At 54.9% G+C, this 18,980-nt stretch overlaps 1 protein-coding gene across 2 annotated transcripts in view; it reads left to right on the top strand.

The window, feature by feature from the left end:
• The window catches only part of PXDN (peroxidasin), a 51,852-nt gene that overhangs the window by 16,868 nt on the left and 16,004 nt on the right, over positions 1 to 18,980 (top strand). Inside the window, exons 2-10 of one of the 2 annotated variants that reach the window (XM_087823309.1) lie at positions 4,520 to 4,591; positions 5,044 to 5,115; positions 9,205 to 9,276; positions 12,335 to 12,406; positions 12,771 to 12,842; positions 13,653 to 13,822; positions 14,844 to 14,961; positions 15,743 to 15,912; positions 18,193 to 18,465. In XM_087823309.1, coding sequence (XP_087679435.1) covers positions 4,520 to 4,591; positions 5,044 to 5,115; positions 9,205 to 9,276; positions 12,335 to 12,406; positions 12,771 to 12,842; positions 13,653 to 13,822; positions 14,844 to 14,961; positions 15,743 to 15,912; positions 18,193 to 18,465 — 1,091 coding nt within the window. The remainder of the gene's footprint in view (positions 1 to 4,519; positions 4,592 to 5,043; positions 5,116 to 9,204; positions 9,277 to 12,334; positions 12,407 to 12,770; positions 12,843 to 13,652; positions 13,823 to 14,843; positions 14,962 to 15,742; positions 15,913 to 18,192; positions 18,466 to 18,980) is intronic. The other variant, XM_087823310.1, reaches the window with a different exon arrangement.

Genomic DNA, 18,980 nt, shown 5'->3' with positions numbered 1-18,980 from the left:
GAGTTTGGAATGTTTCTTCGGCGTCCGAATGGCAGCATTAGTGAGACTGTCAGTCTCTTTATTCCAGCCGAATGTCATGAAAACCCACCGGGTCGGGTTTCAGATTTTTAAATTTTTATTTGTAAATCCTTCCCCGAGGATATTTTTTCCATTGATTCTAGAAAGCGTGGAAGGGAGAGAGAGAAAGGAGAGAGAGAAACCCATCAATGTGAGAGACACACGACGATTGGCTGCCTCCCGCGCACCTGGACCAGGGCCCGGGATCGAGCCTGCGGCCGAGGTTCGTGCCCTTGACCTGGGATTGAACCTGCGACCCTTCGGTCGGAAGGCCGGGGCTCTACCCACTGAGCAAACCAGGCAGGACTGACCTCCAGATTTTTACACAACCTGGAAACATGTCCAACACTTTAAAAAATTCAGACGATAAAGACTGAGTACTAGGAAAAACGCCCTGCGGACGAGCGCGGTCGGTTCACTGCTGAGACGTGCTGTGTGCAGAGAACTGGCGTCAGTGAAGATTTAGATGAACTTTCTAATGGTCGTTAGCGTCCCCTTTGCTCCCTCCCGGCGACTGTGATTAAACTGAACACAGTTCAGTGGTTGGACGTCCTGTGTTACTGTGAAAGGACCCAAAGCGTAAAGCCCTGGAGGGGGAGCTGGAACCTTGGTTCCCTAACTTACATTTCGCTTCTAAACGGCAGCCACCCTCTGGCCTGTAAAGAATTACGGTTTCGATATTGAGTCGAAACCTGAGCTTCGACGCTTCATCCCAAACACGACGACTCTTCCAAGATTTTTTACTTTTAGTTTTTTGTTCTATCGAGATTTGCAATAATGCAAGGAAACATTAAAACGAAACGATCCCCCTAGAAGTCCTTGCCTTACACACTTAGCGTCTGGTAGGCTTTTTAATATAGAATATGGATCGGCCAGGCTCTCTCTGAGGCCGGCCGCAGGCTCCGTGACTGGGCTGAGGGTCTCTGCAGGCTGAGCGCCCAGCGGCGGCCGCTCCCTCCTCCCTGCCGGCCGGCCGGTCAGAAGCAGGCTGTGCTGCTGGAGGGGACGGTCCAGAGAATTCCACCGGCGAGGAGCAAAGTGCCTCTTGAAGTGCTTCCTGCTGCACTGGCTGGTCCGGGGCCAAGGAGGCCCCGCGGTCCCTTCGTTTCCAGCCCTGCTCCTTACAGAGGGTGGCCAAAGGCAGGTTTCCCAGCCTCCCTAGTTCTGAGTTCTGTTTGCCACGTGTCGGGGTTCTTTCTCGCGGAGTTCCCCCCCCCCCAGCACAAACACCTTAGGGTGCCCTGACCTGTCCCGGGCAGCATCCCCCCTCCCCTCCCCATATTGCTGCGGTCACTTCCGTAGCCAGATAAAGCTGAAGTGGACCCTGGCAGTCGCCGTGACCCTGCCCTAAAATGGTCATTTCTAGGAGCCCTTGAGTGACTCTGTACGCCGAGCGTCTCTGCGTCACCCAGACGTCCCCTCCTCTACCTTAACCCACTCAGTGACCCCGGACTCGAGGGGACGGTCACCGTGGGTGTTTATGGAGAGCTCTGCGCTTCGTGGGGACCTCTTACCGTTGGTCACTGTACACCCCGAGCATGACAAGGGTCACTGGTGTTTTATGGGGTAAGCGCCTGCGCGCTGGGAACGGTGGACACTCCGCAGCTCAGGAAGGGACGGGTGCAGGGCCGTCCCTGGGACCCTCTGGGGCCCTGCCGATGGCTTCAGAGGGACGTTCGTGGCTGTGCTTTCTGATGTCACGTAAGCTCAGTGCTCATGTGCGTCCGTTGTGCCATTGACACCTCCCCGGAGCTCCCTAGAGTCCACCTCCTTTCATCAATACGCTCCATGGAGGAGTGGCCGAAAGTCCAGTGTGCTGGGCGCAGGTGGTCCCGGGACACTGCTGGGGGCTGAGGAACAGCTGTCGGTGACAGTCCTCTGGCCACTGTCCCCACGCTCAGGCCCGGCCCCGTGGCCCCATGGAGAGAGGCCTACTGGGGCTGCAGGGATGAGCTGAGGGGGTGCTTCTAAAATGCTCGTTAATTGTTGAGTTTAGACCGGTTTTCTTTCCTGTTAATGTTATTTGGGGAAGTAGTTGTTAGGTTGTAAAAATAGCAATCCCATTGTTGATGGCTGGGCCAGGCACAGCATGTCGTGTAGGAAGCAGTGACTCCCCAAGGCCTTGGGGAGGGGGTGCGTCTGCCCAGCAGGCGAGTCGTTGTTTTAAAAGTCAAAAAAAGGGAGTTAAATCGACACTCGGTTTTTTTGTTTAGTTTTTTATTGACTTTGAGAGAGAGGAAGGGAGCGGGAGAAACGTCAGTGATGGGGGAGTCACTGGTGGGCCGCCTCCCGCAGGCCCCCGACCGGGGATCGAGCCCCCAGCCCGGGCGTGTGCCCCGACCGGGAATCGGACCCGCAGCCTCCGGGGTCCTAGGTCGATGCGCAGCCACTGAGCCCCGCCAGCCGGGGCCGCACACGGGTGTGAAACGGAGAGTCCAGTTTGTTCGCACTGACGGCAGTGTCAGTAACGCGGACGGGCTGAGGGCCCACGCGGAGGAAGCGCGGAGGGCGGGCGCCTGCAGCCGGTGTCCGGTCACGGGTGTGCGTGTGCAGACGCCACCCCTCCGTCCACGTGGACGCAGACACGCAGACACGCAGGCTCACGGCGCCTCCCGCGTGGCTGAAGAGCGGCGGTGGTCACCGCGTGGCCCCGGAAGGGTCTGCTGGGGCCTCTGAAGCCAGACTCGGGTTCAGCGACTCAGACACACACTTCAGAGGAGCCTCTTGTCACGTCGTAAACTAGGAACTAGAACAAGACTGTAAACCACTTACAAATGCTCAGCTGGCGCAGAGACCACAGCCCCGGAGAGACTGTGAGCATTAGACGAGCTCAGGACACGTCGTAGGAGAAGCGCCCACTCACCTTTCCCGCCAGACGCCGCCCCAGGGTCCCCGCGTCGCCTCCACGGAGGGCGGCTCCGAGAAACCCATGATCTCGGTTCTGGAGGCTGCAGGTCCGAGGTCCAGGGGCCGGCAGGGCCGGTCCCTCCACGGCCACAAGGAGACTCCGGTCCCCTCCCCCAGCGCCTGTGGTTCACGGGCCACGCTTGGCATCCTTGGTGTGTTGGAGGAAAACCCCGGCCTCCGCACGGTGCTCGCCCGTGGGCGCCTCCCGGTTCCCCCTCCCGTAAGCACAGTGTCACGTTGGATTCGCGCCCACCCGAGTGACCTCATTCCCACTCGATCGGCTCCATGAAGATTCTGTCTCCAAATACGGTCACATTCTGAGGCAGGGGCTAAGGGCTCAACGTGAGAATTTGGGGGACACAAACTGTGATAATCCCTGTTGGACTGTTGGAAGGGGTTGGTCGTGTAAGGAATTTTAATTTTTCTAAGACTGATAAAGAAAGTGGTCTTTCTGTCTGTTTTCAGAGACTTTCATACTTGTTCATTTTTTTTAATTTTAATTCAAGCTGGGGGAGGGCAAAAGCAGACATCTGCGTGTGCCTTGGTCCCTGAGCTCACGTCCCAGGGTCAGGGGGCCCAGCTCCCTCTGCCCGAGGGGGGACCCCGCAGGGACCCGCGCTCCCTGCTGCTGGGCCAGCCGGCGGCTCAGTCTCGGGGTCGACGCGTCACGTGCGCTGGTCTGTCCTGGGCGGTTCAGGCCCTTCCTTTGTCCCTGAAAAATAAACGACTGGCCACCAGCGCACATTAGCCCTGCTTAGAATTCCTGGTGAGAAACGGTGGGTGGGGATCCGCGCGTTGGCCTTTCCCCACTCGGCTGCGGGTGGGCTTTGGGGCCTCAGCTTCCTCACCGAGGAAACGAGCTGCGTCCTTAGCTGACCCACAACCGGCTCTGGCTCCCGGCTCTCCTGGGGTGAGCTCCGAGGCGCTTGCACAGCGCAGGCCGGGTGCGCTGTCCGAATGACGCTGTCCGTCTGTGGGTGGCTGCACTTGAGCCTGTGTCCTTCATCTTAAGACTCTGACCGTCGGTTCCTGTGGGCCGGCAGGTGGACGGGATGGTGGTGGGTGTGATCGCTTCTCCGCAGAATAGCTGCTGAAACAGACTCGTGACGCGATGTTGCTGCCCCGCCTTCAGGCGGCGTCCCCAGCGAGGGGATTCGTCTGAGGCGTGAACTGTGATTCCGTTTCTTAAATGCTTCCTCGCGGTTTGTGTGTTTTGGGTTTTTTTGTTAATCTTCTCCCAGAATATTGTTTCCGTTGATTTTTTATTTTTTTAGACAGTGGAAGGGGTCGGGGGGTGGGGGGGAGAGAGAAGCATCCATGTGAGAGCCATCGATTGGCTGCCTCCCACGCACCCCCCGACCGGGATCGAACCTGCAACCCAGGTACATGCCCTTGACCGGGAATCGGGCCCGAGACCCTTCCGTGCGTGAGCCACTGCTCTGACCGCTGAGCCAGACCGGCCAGGGCCCTTCCTCGGTGTTTTGAAACTGAACGTTCACCAGCGAACAGGATGCCGGGAGCACAGGTTCTCAGTGCGCCTCTCGTTTCCTCACAGGGATCTGCGCTTCAACAGAATCCGAGAGATCCAGCCCGGAGCCTTCAGGAGGCTGAAAAACCTGAACACCTTGTAAGTCCCAGCCCCCCGCTGGCCCGCGGGCAACAGCGCACGCCCGTGGCCCTCACGCCATCGGCAGCAGGGCCTGCTTTTGAGACGTGTGTGGCGAGGCCCCCGTGTCCCCATGGTGGCCACGGTCCTGCCCAAAGTGCCCAGCCCGAGAGCGAGCGGGATAGAGGGTGCTCTGTTGGGGGGGAGACGGAGCTATTTATCTACCGTATTCAAAGGTGAAACAGTTTTGGCTGGTGGGACGTGGACACACGTTACTTGAGGAAACTTGGGATCAGGAAGGTCAAATGCCGAAAGTGCTATTTTTCGGTGTGTCGATTTAGCATTTGGCGAGTGCCGATACTGAGCTCTGTAGTGGAACCATTTCGTGGCGCTTTTCCAGGCCACGGGAATGTTTTCTCAAAGTGTTTCAGAGCTGCCGTGTTTTTAATTCTGACCAAAACCCTGTTTTGTAGGCTTCTGAACAACAACCAGATCAAGAGTATACCTGGCGGAGCATTTGAGGACTTGGAGAATTTGAAATATCTGTAAGTGCAACGTCAGCTCTTTACACCAAAGCCGACGTTAGTTGTGTTTGGACTGTCTGATCACCGAGCTCGATTTTGTCCCGTTATGAACTGTTGTAAATACTTCATTTTAAAGAGGTTTTGTTTTCAGACGGTGAGTGGGGTTTTGCCTGGGTTTTAGATGAGTTGTCCTAGGTACAGGCTGAATGAGATTAAACTCCGTGGCCTCGGACAGTCACCGGGATGGCATAGTGCCACCTGGACGGCGTAGTGCCACTGCTTGGCGTGGGCGCTGCCCATCTGGTCAGCTGCCAGCCTGGGGAGCAGCCGACCGGCTTTGTAAGGTAGAAGCATCCAGAGCCGTTTTCATGGCCTTGGGGACGCGTAAGCCCTTCGGAATGTCCCTGACTCCTGTTACTGCTCCCACCTGCCTCCGGGTGATTTCACCTCTTTTTGTTATGTAGTTAAGTTTGAAAACAGATTGTAATTAATTTATTAGCATGAAACCATCTGCTTGTTGAAGTGAGTTCTGCTGTTTAGGAAATGACCTCCCAGGGAAGTGCTGTTTGCCTGCCTCAGGGACAATTACCATAAAATTAAACCGGGAAAAAAAAACTCCTCTGGGCGCCTTCCTGGTCTGGGGGGATTAGGAGTCTGTGTCAGGTGCTTTGGGCAAAACTATTCTTACTTTTAGGACTTAGATGCCTTTTTTAATAGAGCCATTTTAATGAGGGATTTATATCAGTGCTTTTTGGGGGGGAAATTAATGTTCTATGTGAACGTGAACATCTTTGACATCCTTCGGTTTTTAAAAAAATACATTTTTATTGATTTCAGGGAGAGGAAGGGAGAGAGAAACATCAGTGATGAGAGAGTCATTGATCGGCTGCCTCCTACACGCCCCCAACTGGGGATTGAGCCCCCACCCCAGGCATGTGCCCTGCCCGGGAATCGAACCCTGACCCCCTGGTTCATAGGTTGACGGCTCAACCACTGAGCCACGCCAGCCGGGCAGTCATGTCGATTTTTAAAACAAAGTCATGTTATCGGTGTTGATGTGTAAGAATTGGTTTGATTTTAGATGCCTGGTTCTTAACTGCAGAGCTGACTTTAACTGTTTATTAATACGTTTTCCTCAATGAAGGTTTCGAACGCGTTGTGTGTGGACATTTTCCTTCGCCCCTTTAGGTGCAGTGTGTTAATCTTATTCTGCGTGAACATCACGAGGCCTTATCACTCGTTTCTGAAATGAGGGGCAGGCCTCCTATTTATTTGTCTCGTCTCTGTTGGTTTGTTTGCTCTGTTGTCACTTTTTAAAATTTTAAGTGCTATTCAATCCAGAAGAAAACTTCCTTTTCTTGGAAAGCAGGGTCAGTCTCCGACCGCCAGCATTCGTAGTGTGTGTGTTTAGCTTGTTTTCACTTCATGTTTAGTTTGGTTTGAACTACTTAAGAGCAACTTATTATTGACTTTGCAAATATATTTAATGTGAAGGAGTTTGGAATACTGCGTTTTGCACTTCAGACAATCTCTTTTCAATGGTACTTTTCAAACCTTGTCTGCTGACCTCTCCCGTGTCTCCCACCCAAACGTGCCCACAGTGCCACTGCCGCAGGCATGCCGGGCGTGGGGACGGGCGAGGCAGTGGTCAGGAAGGGGAGGACGGGACCGCGGTGAGCAGGGTGGTGCAGCGACCGGGAGGGGTCCTGGGGACCCCGATCTCCAGCTGCTCCCAGGTCCCAGCCTCCTCCGCGCCCCTCGGCCCTCACTGGAGACTGCAGTTGGTAGCACTGGTTTCTGGGCCACGTGGTGGTATAATTTCAACGTCCAAAGAGTCTTCTGGAATTTATTGATTATTTAAACCTGCTATAGTTAGTCAGCACCCAAGTGTATGTTAGCAGGTGAGGATTCCCTACCTGCTGGAACCTCAGTTACTTCTGGTCTGAGGCATAGAGCTTCCCCCACGTAGTATTTTCTGATGATGAAATTCTGTTATTTATTTGTTTGTTTATTTGTATCCTCACCTGAGGATATTTTTTCCATTGATTTTTCAGAGAGAGAGGGAGGGAGAAGCATCGATGTGAGAGACTCATCAACTGGTTGCCTCCAGCAGGCTCCCCGACAGGGGGCAAGGAGCGAATTCACAACTCCGTGCCCTTGACCGGGAATCGAACCCGAGACGCTTGGTGCTCAGGCGGACATTCTAACCACTGAGCACACCAGCCAGGGCGAGATACTCTCTCGAGACCTAGAGCATTATTTATAATTATTACTGGAAGGTGATGGATACCCAGTTGCTCTTATGAAAACAGATCACGTTCCAGTGTCTTCACTGACATGCGTTTTCGTACGTGTTTGTTTGGTCCGAGTGTTTACGCTCGCCTTCCGAGGATCCTTACTCTCACTTTTTTAAAGTGCGTGCAAGCTGATGGTCATCGTGTTCCATTTTGTTTTTAAGAAATGGCAGGGAAATTCTCTCCTCCAGGAGTGAAAACTCGCCCCTACGCGAGTGGCCACGTGCGGGGCCATGTTCCCAGCTTCCTACCTGTTTATTTGATGGCCGTGACCCGGTGAGACGTGGCCATTCTCTCCGTGTCACATGGAGGAAACCAAGGCGGGGAGGGCCAGGCCGTTCTCGCTCCAGACCACACAGCTAGTGCGCAGCAGCGGGTCAGGCCCACCAGCCTGGCGGGGAACCGCGGGCCCAGGTCCCTGCCACGGGCACGGACTGGCTGGTTTGTGTTAAGGCTCGTGGTTCACTGTGAGGTCACCTCGGCAAATTCCCTCAGCAATGGGACGGAGGGACAGTGACAGTCACAGAGCAGACCGTGTTGAACGGGGCCCGGCACCCACACTGTCAATTGAAAACAGTCAGATACAGGCCCTTCTGGAAGCGCAGTATGCAATACTAGAGGCTTATGGGAAACGTCATTTATGAGGGGAGCAGGTGGGTGGAAACCCAGACACTGGGACCGAGGTGAAGAGAAGCTTCCACCTGAGGCCAGAGTGCAGGGGAGGGCGGCTGCGACCCAGGCCCCTGCTTAGGGCTGAGGCCTGAGTCCAGGACTCATCACCTCCCATGATGCTCTGGGGCTCCCTGCGGTCCGATTACAGACCCTGAGGACTGTGCTGGGAAAGACAGATGGACAGACCCACCCACATGGTGTGTCCTTCCCTGAGTTGCAAGTTTTTACTGAGAAAGGACCAGGCATTACACACGAGGGGTGTCACGGGCCACGCTGCCACAGGTGTGGATGGCATTAAATGAGTGGGTGTGGCCAGGGGCCACCAAAATGTCACGGACACCGAAATGTGAATTTCACATCATTTTTTTTATGATCCTTGCCTGAAGGTATGTTTTTTGGTGTGCGGGGGTTTTGTTTTTTGTTTTTTGTTTTTAATTTTAGAGAGAGAGGAAGGAGGAGAGAGAAATATCAATTGGTTGCTTACTGTACAAACCCCGACTAGGGGTCAAATCCAAAACCTTTTGGTGTATCCGACACTGCTCCAACTAACAGAGCCACACCAGCCAGTGCAATGTCATATAATTTTCACGTGCCTTGAAATACTGTTTTTTGTTTGAAATTTTTAACCATTTACAAATAAAGACAGTATTCTTAGCTTGCCAGCCCTCTAACACCAGGCAGGGGCCCAATCCTGCGCCTCCCCTTGCAGGTCTGCTGCTCCGTAAGAAAGTGGCCTGGCTTCATTTTTTGCAAGTATCTGTCCAATTTCCCCAACACTATATTTAATAGAGTGTCTTTATCCCATTGTATGTTCTTGCCTCCTTTGTCAAATATTAATGGACAATAAAGGTGGGGTTGATTTCTGGGCTCTCTGTTCTGTTCCCCTGATCTATGTGTCTCTTTTTATGCCAGTACCATGCTGTTTTGATTACTACGGCCTTGTAGTATAGTTTGATATCAAGTAGCATGATTCCTCCAACTTGTAGTTTTCCTTTGAACACGGGGTGCGGTGAGTAAGAGGAGCTGACTGACTGTGCCCTGCCCCCTCTGTGTCTTGGTCCCACCACCGCATCTGACACTCCCCAAGCCGAGGTGACTGCCTGTCCTGGGTCCTGTCTCTAACGCTCCCTGTTTCTTCTTTCAGCTATCTGTACAAGAATGAAATCCAGTCGATTGACAGGCAAGCGTTTCAGGGACTTTCCTCTCTAGAACAACTGTAAGTGGCCTGCATGTGCCCTCGCTTTTCAGGTCCCGCCCGCCCCGCGCCTCTGCAGGGGGCGCGGACCATGTGCTGTTTGCATGACGCATGCTGTGCGTGGGCGTCGGGGGTGCGTGCATGCCAGGTCCAGCTGCACCGGCCACGTGAAGCAGCGTGGCTGTCTGTCCGACCCAGTCCCTCCGTGGTAGATGTTCCCTGGTCTCTATTGTTCCCAGTCCCTGTGCCATGCTTGGTGACACAGACAGTAAGGCCGATCGGCCCCGTGTCGTGGGGCCCCCGGCGTACGAGAGTCAGACTTGGAAACCAGTTCGAGGGAGGAGAGGTCCTTCGGGGATGAGAGTGGGGGCCGTGGCCTAGGGCTGATCTCAGTGTCCTGCTTCCTGTTTGTGAATCTGTTCTCAGCCAGTTCACTTCACACATGATGTCATTACTCTGGAGAGAATAGGCGTTTCCACGTGTTTCTGGTTAGTGCACGGAGGAGGCTGTTTCATATGGATGCCCTACTTTGCTGTGAAGTCAGCAGGTTCACTTCTAGGTAGAGTTCCTGGTAAAAGCAGTTTTGCTGGTTGATTGCTTGGCTGGTCCCCTTTCGGTCACTGAGCTGAAGCCATTCTGAGGAGCTTGGAGTTGTCAGAGTTTTACTTCTAGGGACGAGAGGCAGCTTTCACGCCCTGTGCCCAGCCTGGGCCCTGTCTGTGCGGCTGGCAGGGCCACGAGAGGTCTGGGTGGAGCTGGGTCGGGCTCACCAGCAACCACACGCTGTGCTCCTGTTTCCCAAGAATCATTTGTCCACTCGAGTGAGAGCTGTTTCCCAAGCTGATGTGCTGGACGTTGTCTGTAAGAGGTTGTGCATTCTTTGCTCAGAGAGGAGGAAACAGTTCAGTTTTCAGCGGTGAAAACATGGAAATATCTGGGCAACGTCAGATGGGGGAGAGTTTACAGAGGAATCGGTTCTTGTGTCCAACGTGCTCTTAGTGGAGCAGGGACAGTGAGACCCTTGGAGCAGAAACGGGTGAGGACTTGGGTGCTTGTCCACTTTGTGGGGTGAGCTGAGCTACTCTTAGGGATGAGGGAGGCAGAGGGTTGGCCTCTCTGAAGCTGGGACAGGACTTCCTGACAGACGTTCAGGAGGTGGCGGGTGCATCCGATCCAGGCTGCCTCGAAGCCCAGGGTGGGGGGGTCAGGGGCCTGTGCGGCTGGGATGTCAACCCCATCGGTGTCATCGCCCAGTCCCAGGGGGGTGAACACACAGGACCGGTCCCCAACCTCAGGGAGGGCCCTCCGTAGGGGGACATGGGCATCCCATCAAGAGCTCGGGTCACGTATCATGCCTGCTGTGTGCAGGGCTGCGGGTCTGGGCAGGGGCTTCAAGCTGGGTCTCTTTGAGTCCGTCCCCTCCTGTCGAGCCCCCCGGGCCACCCTGAAGGAGGGGAGGCTGGAAGGGTCGAGCCCATGGAGCCTGGGGCTGGAGGGGGAAATGCGAGCCCCAGGCCTCTGGGCTCTGCTGAGCCTCTCAGGTGGTGCCCGGGAGGCTGGGGTCAGGAAACAGGTTGGAATGGGTGGCCCGCTTCCTGCCCGTGGTCCTTGGTTTCCTCCGCTGTGGGGGGCCTGGCTGGCCCCCCAGGCTGCCTGCACCTGTTCACCCGCCTGTGGTGATTCTCAGCGTGCTTACTGCAGGACCCAGCATCCTGCTGGTCGGCTCTCTTCCTGGCCAGTCTGAGTGGGGCCGTCAGTGCCAGACGAGAGCATCCTTCCCTTTTCTCCACTCGGTTGGCTTCACCCAGGACTTGTCCTACCTGCCCGGCTTCCTGCCCAAATTCCTCTGAGCATCACCGCTGAGCATGTCTGTTCCCCGTGCTGTGCCCCCGACTGCCCAGTCCCGGGAGCTGCTCCTTGGTGGCTGTGGGAGATTCTTGTTTATTTCCGGCTCTGGACAACGTCCTGTGATAGAGGCTGGGGGAGGGCCTGGGGGAGGTACCCAGTGACCTGGCTCTGAGCCCCGGAGGCCTGAGGTCTGCAGGTCCCCAGCCGTGGCCCATCCTCACCCTCCTTCTTGGAGACCCGGAGTCACTCGTCTGTGGGGTTGTCCTGGAGAGCTGGCCCCGGGGAGACCCGGGCACCAACAGGGCAGGGTGTGGGCAGGTGACGGTTGCAGTGATTTGAAAAATTAGTGTCTCTGGTGACAGAGGGTGAGCTTTGAGAGTGCTTTCCTCTGTGCTCATGAGACAGACCCAGGACGGCTGGTGCTATGATTGTCGCTGCCGTTGGTCCCCAGCATCTCTTAAAGAACCTGACATTTAAACCATGTGCTTTGGTGGGGAGGGTGCCCGGGCCGAGGGCATGTGGGCAGAATCGTCTTGCTGGGCAGACGGGAGCCACCCAGAAGGTGACTCAAAGTGTTTTACTTCAGGAAAAACCTCACCATTTTTAAAATGAGAAAAGCAGCGATCAGGGAAGTCAGGGGGAGACGTCATAAATGCAAAGAAGCACAAACTCTGGGTGCTCCCTGTCAAAATTAAAGGACATTGGAGGAAACACAGTATCTCCCTGAATTCAGGCCGATTTCCTCTCGTGATTCCAAAGTAGCTTCTGCGGCTGACCTGACTCTCCATGTTGAGTTAACGTTGCTCCCCCCTGGATCCCTGTGTAATTAGAGTCGAATGAAAGTATTCACACGCCTGGGTATGGGCCATAATTGGGGCTGTGCTGACTTTTCTTCTAGGAAGGTCCAGATATTTTGAAAGTGGATCAGTGGGCTGGGCAGTCAGCCCCCCTCCCCGCCCCCTCCCGGGTGTGACAGGACCTCGGCCGGGTGTCTGACCCACAGTGTCACTGTCCACTCTGTCATGCGAAGTCGGGCCTCGTTTTCAGTTGTATTTGGTGTTTTCATTGCTTTGTAGTTTTCCTCACAGCGTAGAGAAAAAATCTAGTTACTTGTTGATGTGTGAATTTGAAATGACTTTAGAAAACAAATTTGAGCTAAAAATCTAGACCTGTAAAAAGTAATTAAAATCATTTAAGTTGTTTCTTTCTTTCTTTTTTTTAACTTCTCTAGATACCTGCACTTCAACCAGATAGAAACTCTGGACCCCGAGTCCTTTCAGCATCTGCCGAAGCTGGAGAGGCTGTGAGTCCCTCTGTCCCTGACCTTCGCCAGCCAGGGCGGGGCCGGGGCGGGGCCGGGGTGGGCCCAGGGCTCTGCCATCTGCTCTGATAGAGTTGAGGTCGTTCATTGAAAATGGTCTTGGCCTAACATCTGTGCCCTTTGTCCAGCAGTTCAGAAACAGGACTAATAATTTTCTCTTTCCGTGGGAATGGCGATAAAATAGGGAAAATATCTACTTTTCTGGAGTCGTGGTTCTTAAATTTCATTGGTGTTGAATAAACGCGGTCACTGCGATTTTTTTTAAAAAGCAGGCTTATTCGACTGGTCTTTTCTACACATCTAGATGTACTTTTGAAAGTTGTTTCTTGTATTGTCTCTTTCACAGATTTTTACACAACAACCGAATTGCACACCTGGTCCCAGGGACGTTTAGCCACTTGGAGTCCATGAAAAGACTGTAAGTTGACAGCTTTGTGCTGTGCTCTCAGCTCCCCACGCCTGGGCCTCCGTCCTGGGTGCTGTGACGGGGGCGTCACAATCTGAGTACCGATCAGGGGACAGAACCCACCTAAGCAGGTGGACTCCACCCGTCAGGGGGCACAGGGGAGTGGCGTCGTCTGGAGGGGCGTCCCGTCTGCACTGGGCCCCGTAGATCCCATTGTGGGTGGCCATCCGAGAAATGACCGTTCAGGCTGGGGACCGGCTCTGTCCACATTCCCCTCTGGGCCCGTGTCCCGGGGGAAGCCAGGTGGCAGGTGTGATGGCACCGGCCTCGGTCTCCCTGGGGGCCCTGGGCCAGCCGTGTGGACTCAGGATGGCGAGTTCAACCCCGCGCTCCCCACTCTGTAGCTCTGGGCCCGTGAGATCTTCCTCCGTGAAGGAGACGGCGCCTGCTGAGCAGGTTTCGTAATGAGCCCCTCACGCCCGTTCGCCACGCCTGCCACGCGAGGAGCAGCCGTCCTCAGGGTGGCGCTCCTGCCCCGTGGCAGTGACTCCTCCCCTGTGTACAGACGCGGCCTTTCCCGGTGGAGGGAAACCGTCCTGTGTCCGGCTGCCGTGTGTCGAGCGTCACACATACTTTCCGCAGCAACCTTGACAGAGACGTTCGTCTGTGAGATTCGCGTGTTCAGAACTAAACCCCAGTCATGGTTGCAGCCCAGAGTCATGTCGTTTGGGAGAGTCAGTGACCAAGGGAGGCGATGTGATAACAGTGCCTGGGACGAGGGAGTTCGGGACGGTGACAGTTGGTGTCCGGCTCTTCTCGCAGGCGGTTGGACTCCAACGCGCTCCACTGCGACTGTGAGATCCTGTGGCTGGCGGACTTGCTGAAGACCTACGCCAGGTCTGGCAACGCGCAGGCAGCCGCCACCTGCGAGTATCCCAGACGCATCCAGGGCCGGTCGGTGGCCACCATCACCCCGGAGGAGCTGGACTGTGGTGAGTGAGCCGCGTGGACGCTGCAGGGGGTGTGGCTGCAGGGCTGACTGTGCTCGGCTGTCCCCGGGTGATCCCAGAGTCGCGTCCTGGTGGGACCTGCCAAGGAGCCTCCTGTGCAGAGCCCTGCTCCATAGCTTCTGTAAGAAGCTATTTGTTAACAAACTTGGGTTTTATTTCGAGGTTCCCTACAAAAAACCAGCAGAATGAGGCACACTGCACTGCCTCCCTGCTGCCCCCTTGCAGGCAGCTGCCTCTAAAGGATCCCTGGGTAGTGCCAGGAGTGAGGTGCCCGACGGGGAGGGCCGGGAGCTGAGTGCTCTGCACCCCGAGCTGGGCCGTGGCCTCATGGGGTGCGAGGCTGAGGTTCATCCACCTGGACACCTCACCAGATGACCACGGAAAAACAGCAGAACCAAATCAGATTTCAGGGCAGTCTTCCTCACAGATCCCTGAGGAGCCCAGCCTTTTAATTCTAGCCCCTTTTTGGGCGTTAAAACGAATTTTTCAGTTCCTCCAAAGCATCATCATCATTTCTTACATATTAAAGGCAAATAGTGAAAATTAAGAACCTCTGCATTTCGTAAGTAACCCCACTGATAACACTCATTTGTCGTCCGGTCTGCTGCCCTGCCTGCTGGGTATGGCTCTCTGCACCGAGCTGCTGTGGCTGAGCAGGTGTGATTTTCTGTTTTTTAGTCCCTGGAAACTGTTATTTGTGGGTTCCCAGCCCGCACAGGGGTCGGGCTCCTTGGAGGGTCTGGCACCACTGAGGCCTGGTGCTGCTCCGAGACCGTCTTGGTCAGCGAGGGCAGGTCTCTGACGTTAGAAGATGCTGTGCAGAGACCCTCCCTGTGAGATGGCCTCTCCCTGGAGAAGCCCGGCTGCCACTTTTGTGGGAGTATTTGTGGTTGGGATACAGCGTAACCATCTGTGGTTTGCTCTTGACATAAAGGGTTTGGTTTGGGTCCTGTGTCCTCTGCGGTTTGAGACCCAGAAGGTCTCCGTCTCCTTGTTGGCACAGAAAGGCCCCGGATCACGTCGGAGCCCCAGGACGCCGATGTCACCTTGGGGAACACCGTGTTCTTTACCTGCAGAGCTGAGGGCAACCCCAAACCCGAGATCATCTGGCTGCGAAACAAGTAAGGCGAGGGTGAGACCGGACAGGCTAGGGGCCAGCCTCACCTGTGGGCCTGTGTTATCTGTGGGCCTGTGTTACCTGTGGGCCTGTGTTACCTGTGGGCCTGCTCCACCAGAGTTCCTGCCTCACCTGCTGGCTCAAGTGCTTACGGGAGGGAACTGGGCCACATCAGTAAGAGTCTCATTTATGGGGCCCCTGAGGTTGCTTCCACCTAGAACACCTGGTGAACAAGGATGGGTTTCATTTTGGGGGGCTTGTTGCAGGTGGACAAGAGCGTGAGGAAGGGTGTGGGGCAGGATGGGTGCCTTTAGACTGGGGACACCGAGGCCTCTGAGTGCTGACCCCAGGGAAGTGTCCACAGTGGTGGTCCTGTTCGGTCAGTTTACATAATCTTTTGCATAAACATAAACGTTTCTACCCCATCATCTTGAATGAATTTGCCAGAAACAAAGGAAAAGTTGGTTTTGCTTTCTCTCCACTGTGCTCTTTTTTTCACTTTCGAGTGAGGACCACTTTAAGACTTAAATCTCTATAGGTGGCACATGTAAATAATAAACAGGTAATCGAATTAATCTGAGAGCCAACAACAGGCACTGTTCCCAGAAACACCAATCAGGCCAGGGGCTGTTTGGGAAGGAAAGTTCCCGGGAGGCAGGGTCCCGCCCCCTCCACCTCCAGAGGCCCTCAGATGCTGGCAACTGCGCCAGGACCAGGACCTGCTGCTGGGATTAGGCCTGTCCTGTGCTTTAAGAGTCTGAACGTCCTGATGTCTCTCTTTGCAGCAACGAGCTGAGCATGAAGACAGACTCTCGCCTGAACCTGCTGGACGACGGGACCCTGATGATTCAGAACACGCGGGAGACGGACCAGGGTGTCTACCAGTGCATGGCCAAGAACGCGGCCGGGGAGGCCAAGACGCAGGAGGTGACCCTCAGGTACTTTGGGTCTCCAGGTATGTCGACAGGGTTACCGGGGAGGGTTCTTTCCAGGGTTGGCGTCCACCTTGACTCTTCTGCACCCCAGCTGGTGTAATGTGAGTGAGCACTGCAGCGTCCTGCGGGAGCTCCTGCAGCCGGGCTGGCCACGTGGCCTTTGAGCAGTCATGGGGGGGTCGTGACCTTTGCTCTGGCCCACGTCAGCCCCTAGTCCAGGACAGACACTCAGAGTGGACAGTCAAGCAGGCGATGCTGTGAGGCAGCGTCCAGGGGCCACCTGGAGGGACATCACCCCACCCCTCCGACCCCCACCCCCCAACACGCTGGTCCGAAGGGGCAGCTGTCAGTTCCTGTTTGGCAGTGGAATCTCCATTGTGCTCAGAGCTGTGGTTATTGAAAAAGAGCCAAAATCTGGATTTTTATGTAAAATTCCAAGCTCTAAAATGTTGGTACCTGGTTATAAAAGACGACCCTAGTCAAGCCAGGCACAGCTGTGCCCCACCAACCCCCTTGGTTGCAAACCCTGCCCCCATCCACCTGTTTAACTTTGGGAGGACAGGCCTGGGAGGAAAGGCCTTGTGGCCTAAGTCCGCCACCTCTGCTGAAACGGCACAAGCTGCCGTGTGCCCGGCGGGTCTGCACTGGCACGCCACCCGCTGGGATGCCGCCCGCCGGGACGCCACCCGCTCCCGCTGGGACGGGCTGCCCCTGAAACTGCTTCTGTGACGCCCGCCTGCCGCTCTGAGCTTCCTCCGTAAAGCGCTCCAGGGTTTCCCTGGTACTTTATATTTCCTGCCATTGTCACTGGTGGTACAAGTGGTTTCTGCGTGAGCCTTTGTTTAGCTTCTTAGCTCTTTAAAACCGGCCTGATGTTCCCGTCGCGCGCTACATCCAGCACACACAGCCTACTTCTCAATGAATGAGAACCCAAGTGTCAGATTTCAGCTCAGCGCAGCCAAGGGATACATTGTTGCTGATCCAGGGCCCTCATTAAACAGCTCCCACAAGTAACAAGTAACAAAGCGCCGAGCAGGCTGCAGCTCCTCCTGGGGACCTCTGCGCTCGGGGTCCCAGAGGAGGGGGCTGCACCTGAGGAGAGAGGAAACCCGCAAAACAGTGGGCAGAGGGAGGCAGGGCTGCAGGAGTCTGTCGCAGAGCCACGGGAAATAACAGCACATCAGGAGGGGCTCAGTGGGGTAGCCGGTCCCCTGGCTCCGGCACAGGAGCATTTGACCATCTCGACGAATTTTTGCTTTCTCCCCAGGAACAATAGCCTTACCTGGGGTACTACTCCGAGCATGTCAGTCTAGCTCCCTAAAATACACACAGAGGGCCTCCCACGACCCGTGACTTTTATAAACAAACGATGAAAAGGTGTTTTATGATTGGAGCTTTTTGGATTCCAGAATCATGGGTGATGGTGTTGGCCAAAGAAATGACACAGCAGTTAAATCAGACCTTTCACGTACCTGTCGTTTTTCACGGTTGTAAAGTGTTGGTGGGATGAGCCCCTCGCAGGGTGATTCTGGGTGGAGGGGTTTGGATTTCAGTTTCGATGTATCTGCGGCCACGTTACTCCAGGTGGGACGTGGCATTTATGATACTGATGCTTGAATTGTTTCTGTACAAACTCATAAAACCTACTAAGAGGATGCATTTTTTTCTCTAGATTTAGAGTGGAAAGGTATCATCTCAGTGTAGTTTTAATTTGCAAGTGAAATTTATTGTTTTCTATGTTCTAAATACATTTTCAAAACAGTGTCTTAAGTTTTTATTGCTTTTAGAGAGGAAGGGAGGGATAGCTAGAAACACCAGCGATGAGAGTCGTTGACTGGCTGCGTCCTGCACGCGTCCTGCTGGGGATCGAGCCTGCAGCCCAGGCGTGAGACCTGCTGGTTCATGGGTCGGTGCTCAACCACTGAGCCACGCCAGCTGGGCAAAAACAGTGTTTTATACCCATAAGAACTACTACCGAGGTCGAAGACTGACGTAATGTATTTAGGAGAAGCCAAAGTCAGGTTTCTCCAGCGTTCAGCCCATGTTAGAGAAGACCTCGGCCCTCCAGCCACTGGTAGTCGCTGACCCCGTGTTTGGTGGAAGGTGGTGGACTGTTTTTATTTTCTTCACATTTCTTTAAAAAACAAACAAGACAGGAAAATGTGCAGTTAAATTGTGTGTGTTTGACCTAGTTTAGAGGTCAGTAGGTAGAACAAGTAGCATGAAAATAGAAAAACTCAGGCAGATCACTGTTGCCCAGCCGGAGGAATTAACTCAGAACTTGTGTTTCATCGTGACAGCTCGACCCACTTTTGTAATCCAGCCTCAGAACACGGAGGTGCTGGTCGGGGAGAGCGTCACCCTGGAGTGCAGCGCCACCGGCCACCCTCTGCCCAGGATCACCTGGACCAAAGGTGACCGCACGCCCCTGCCTGTGGACCCGCGCGTGAGCATCACGCCCTCCGGCGGCCTGTACATCCAGAACGTGGCGCAGGAGGACAGCGGGGAGTACACCTGCTTCGCCGCCAACAGCCTCGACAGCATCCACGCCACAGCCTTCATCATCGTCCAGGGTGAGAGCCGGTCAACGGGGGGACCCTTTCGCCCCTGGCAGCCCCCGTGGGCCCTGACGCGCCCTCTGCCAAGCGCACGGCAGGACGGGGCCCTCCTGTCCCCGGAACCGCCTTCGCTTTTACCCGTCCCACTTGCACCACCATCTGACTGTTACCTGCAGTCGAAGCTTCAGGAGGACGGGGCTCTGTTTTGTGAGGCGTAGCACCTGGAGAGGTGGCGTGTGCGAGCCGCGGGTGAACACGTGGGGGTGGGTGCACATGTGTGCACATGCGTATTAATCAGGAAGTCCTCATACATTTTGGAATTTCCTAGGGTAGATTTCTTGCACACAGGAGGCCCCGAGGATGCATAGTTTTAAGATGTGTGCTGTGCATTTCCAGATTTCTTACTTGACTCTATAATGAGTTTATTAGTGTTTTTTGTTGTCATTAATCCTCACCTGAGGATATTTTTTCCATTGATTTTAGAGAGAGCAGAAGGGGGGGGGAGAGAAACGTCGAGTGAGAGAGATGCA

This window comes from Miniopterus natalensis, chromosome 13, assembly GCF_054644295.1.
Source record: "Miniopterus natalensis isolate mMinNat1 chromosome 13, mMinNat1.hap1, whole genome shotgun sequence".
Lineage (NCBI taxonomy): Eukaryota > Metazoa > Chordata > Mammalia > Chiroptera > Miniopteridae > Miniopterus > Miniopterus natalensis.
This window is presented reverse-complemented; position numbering and strand designations above follow the sequence as displayed.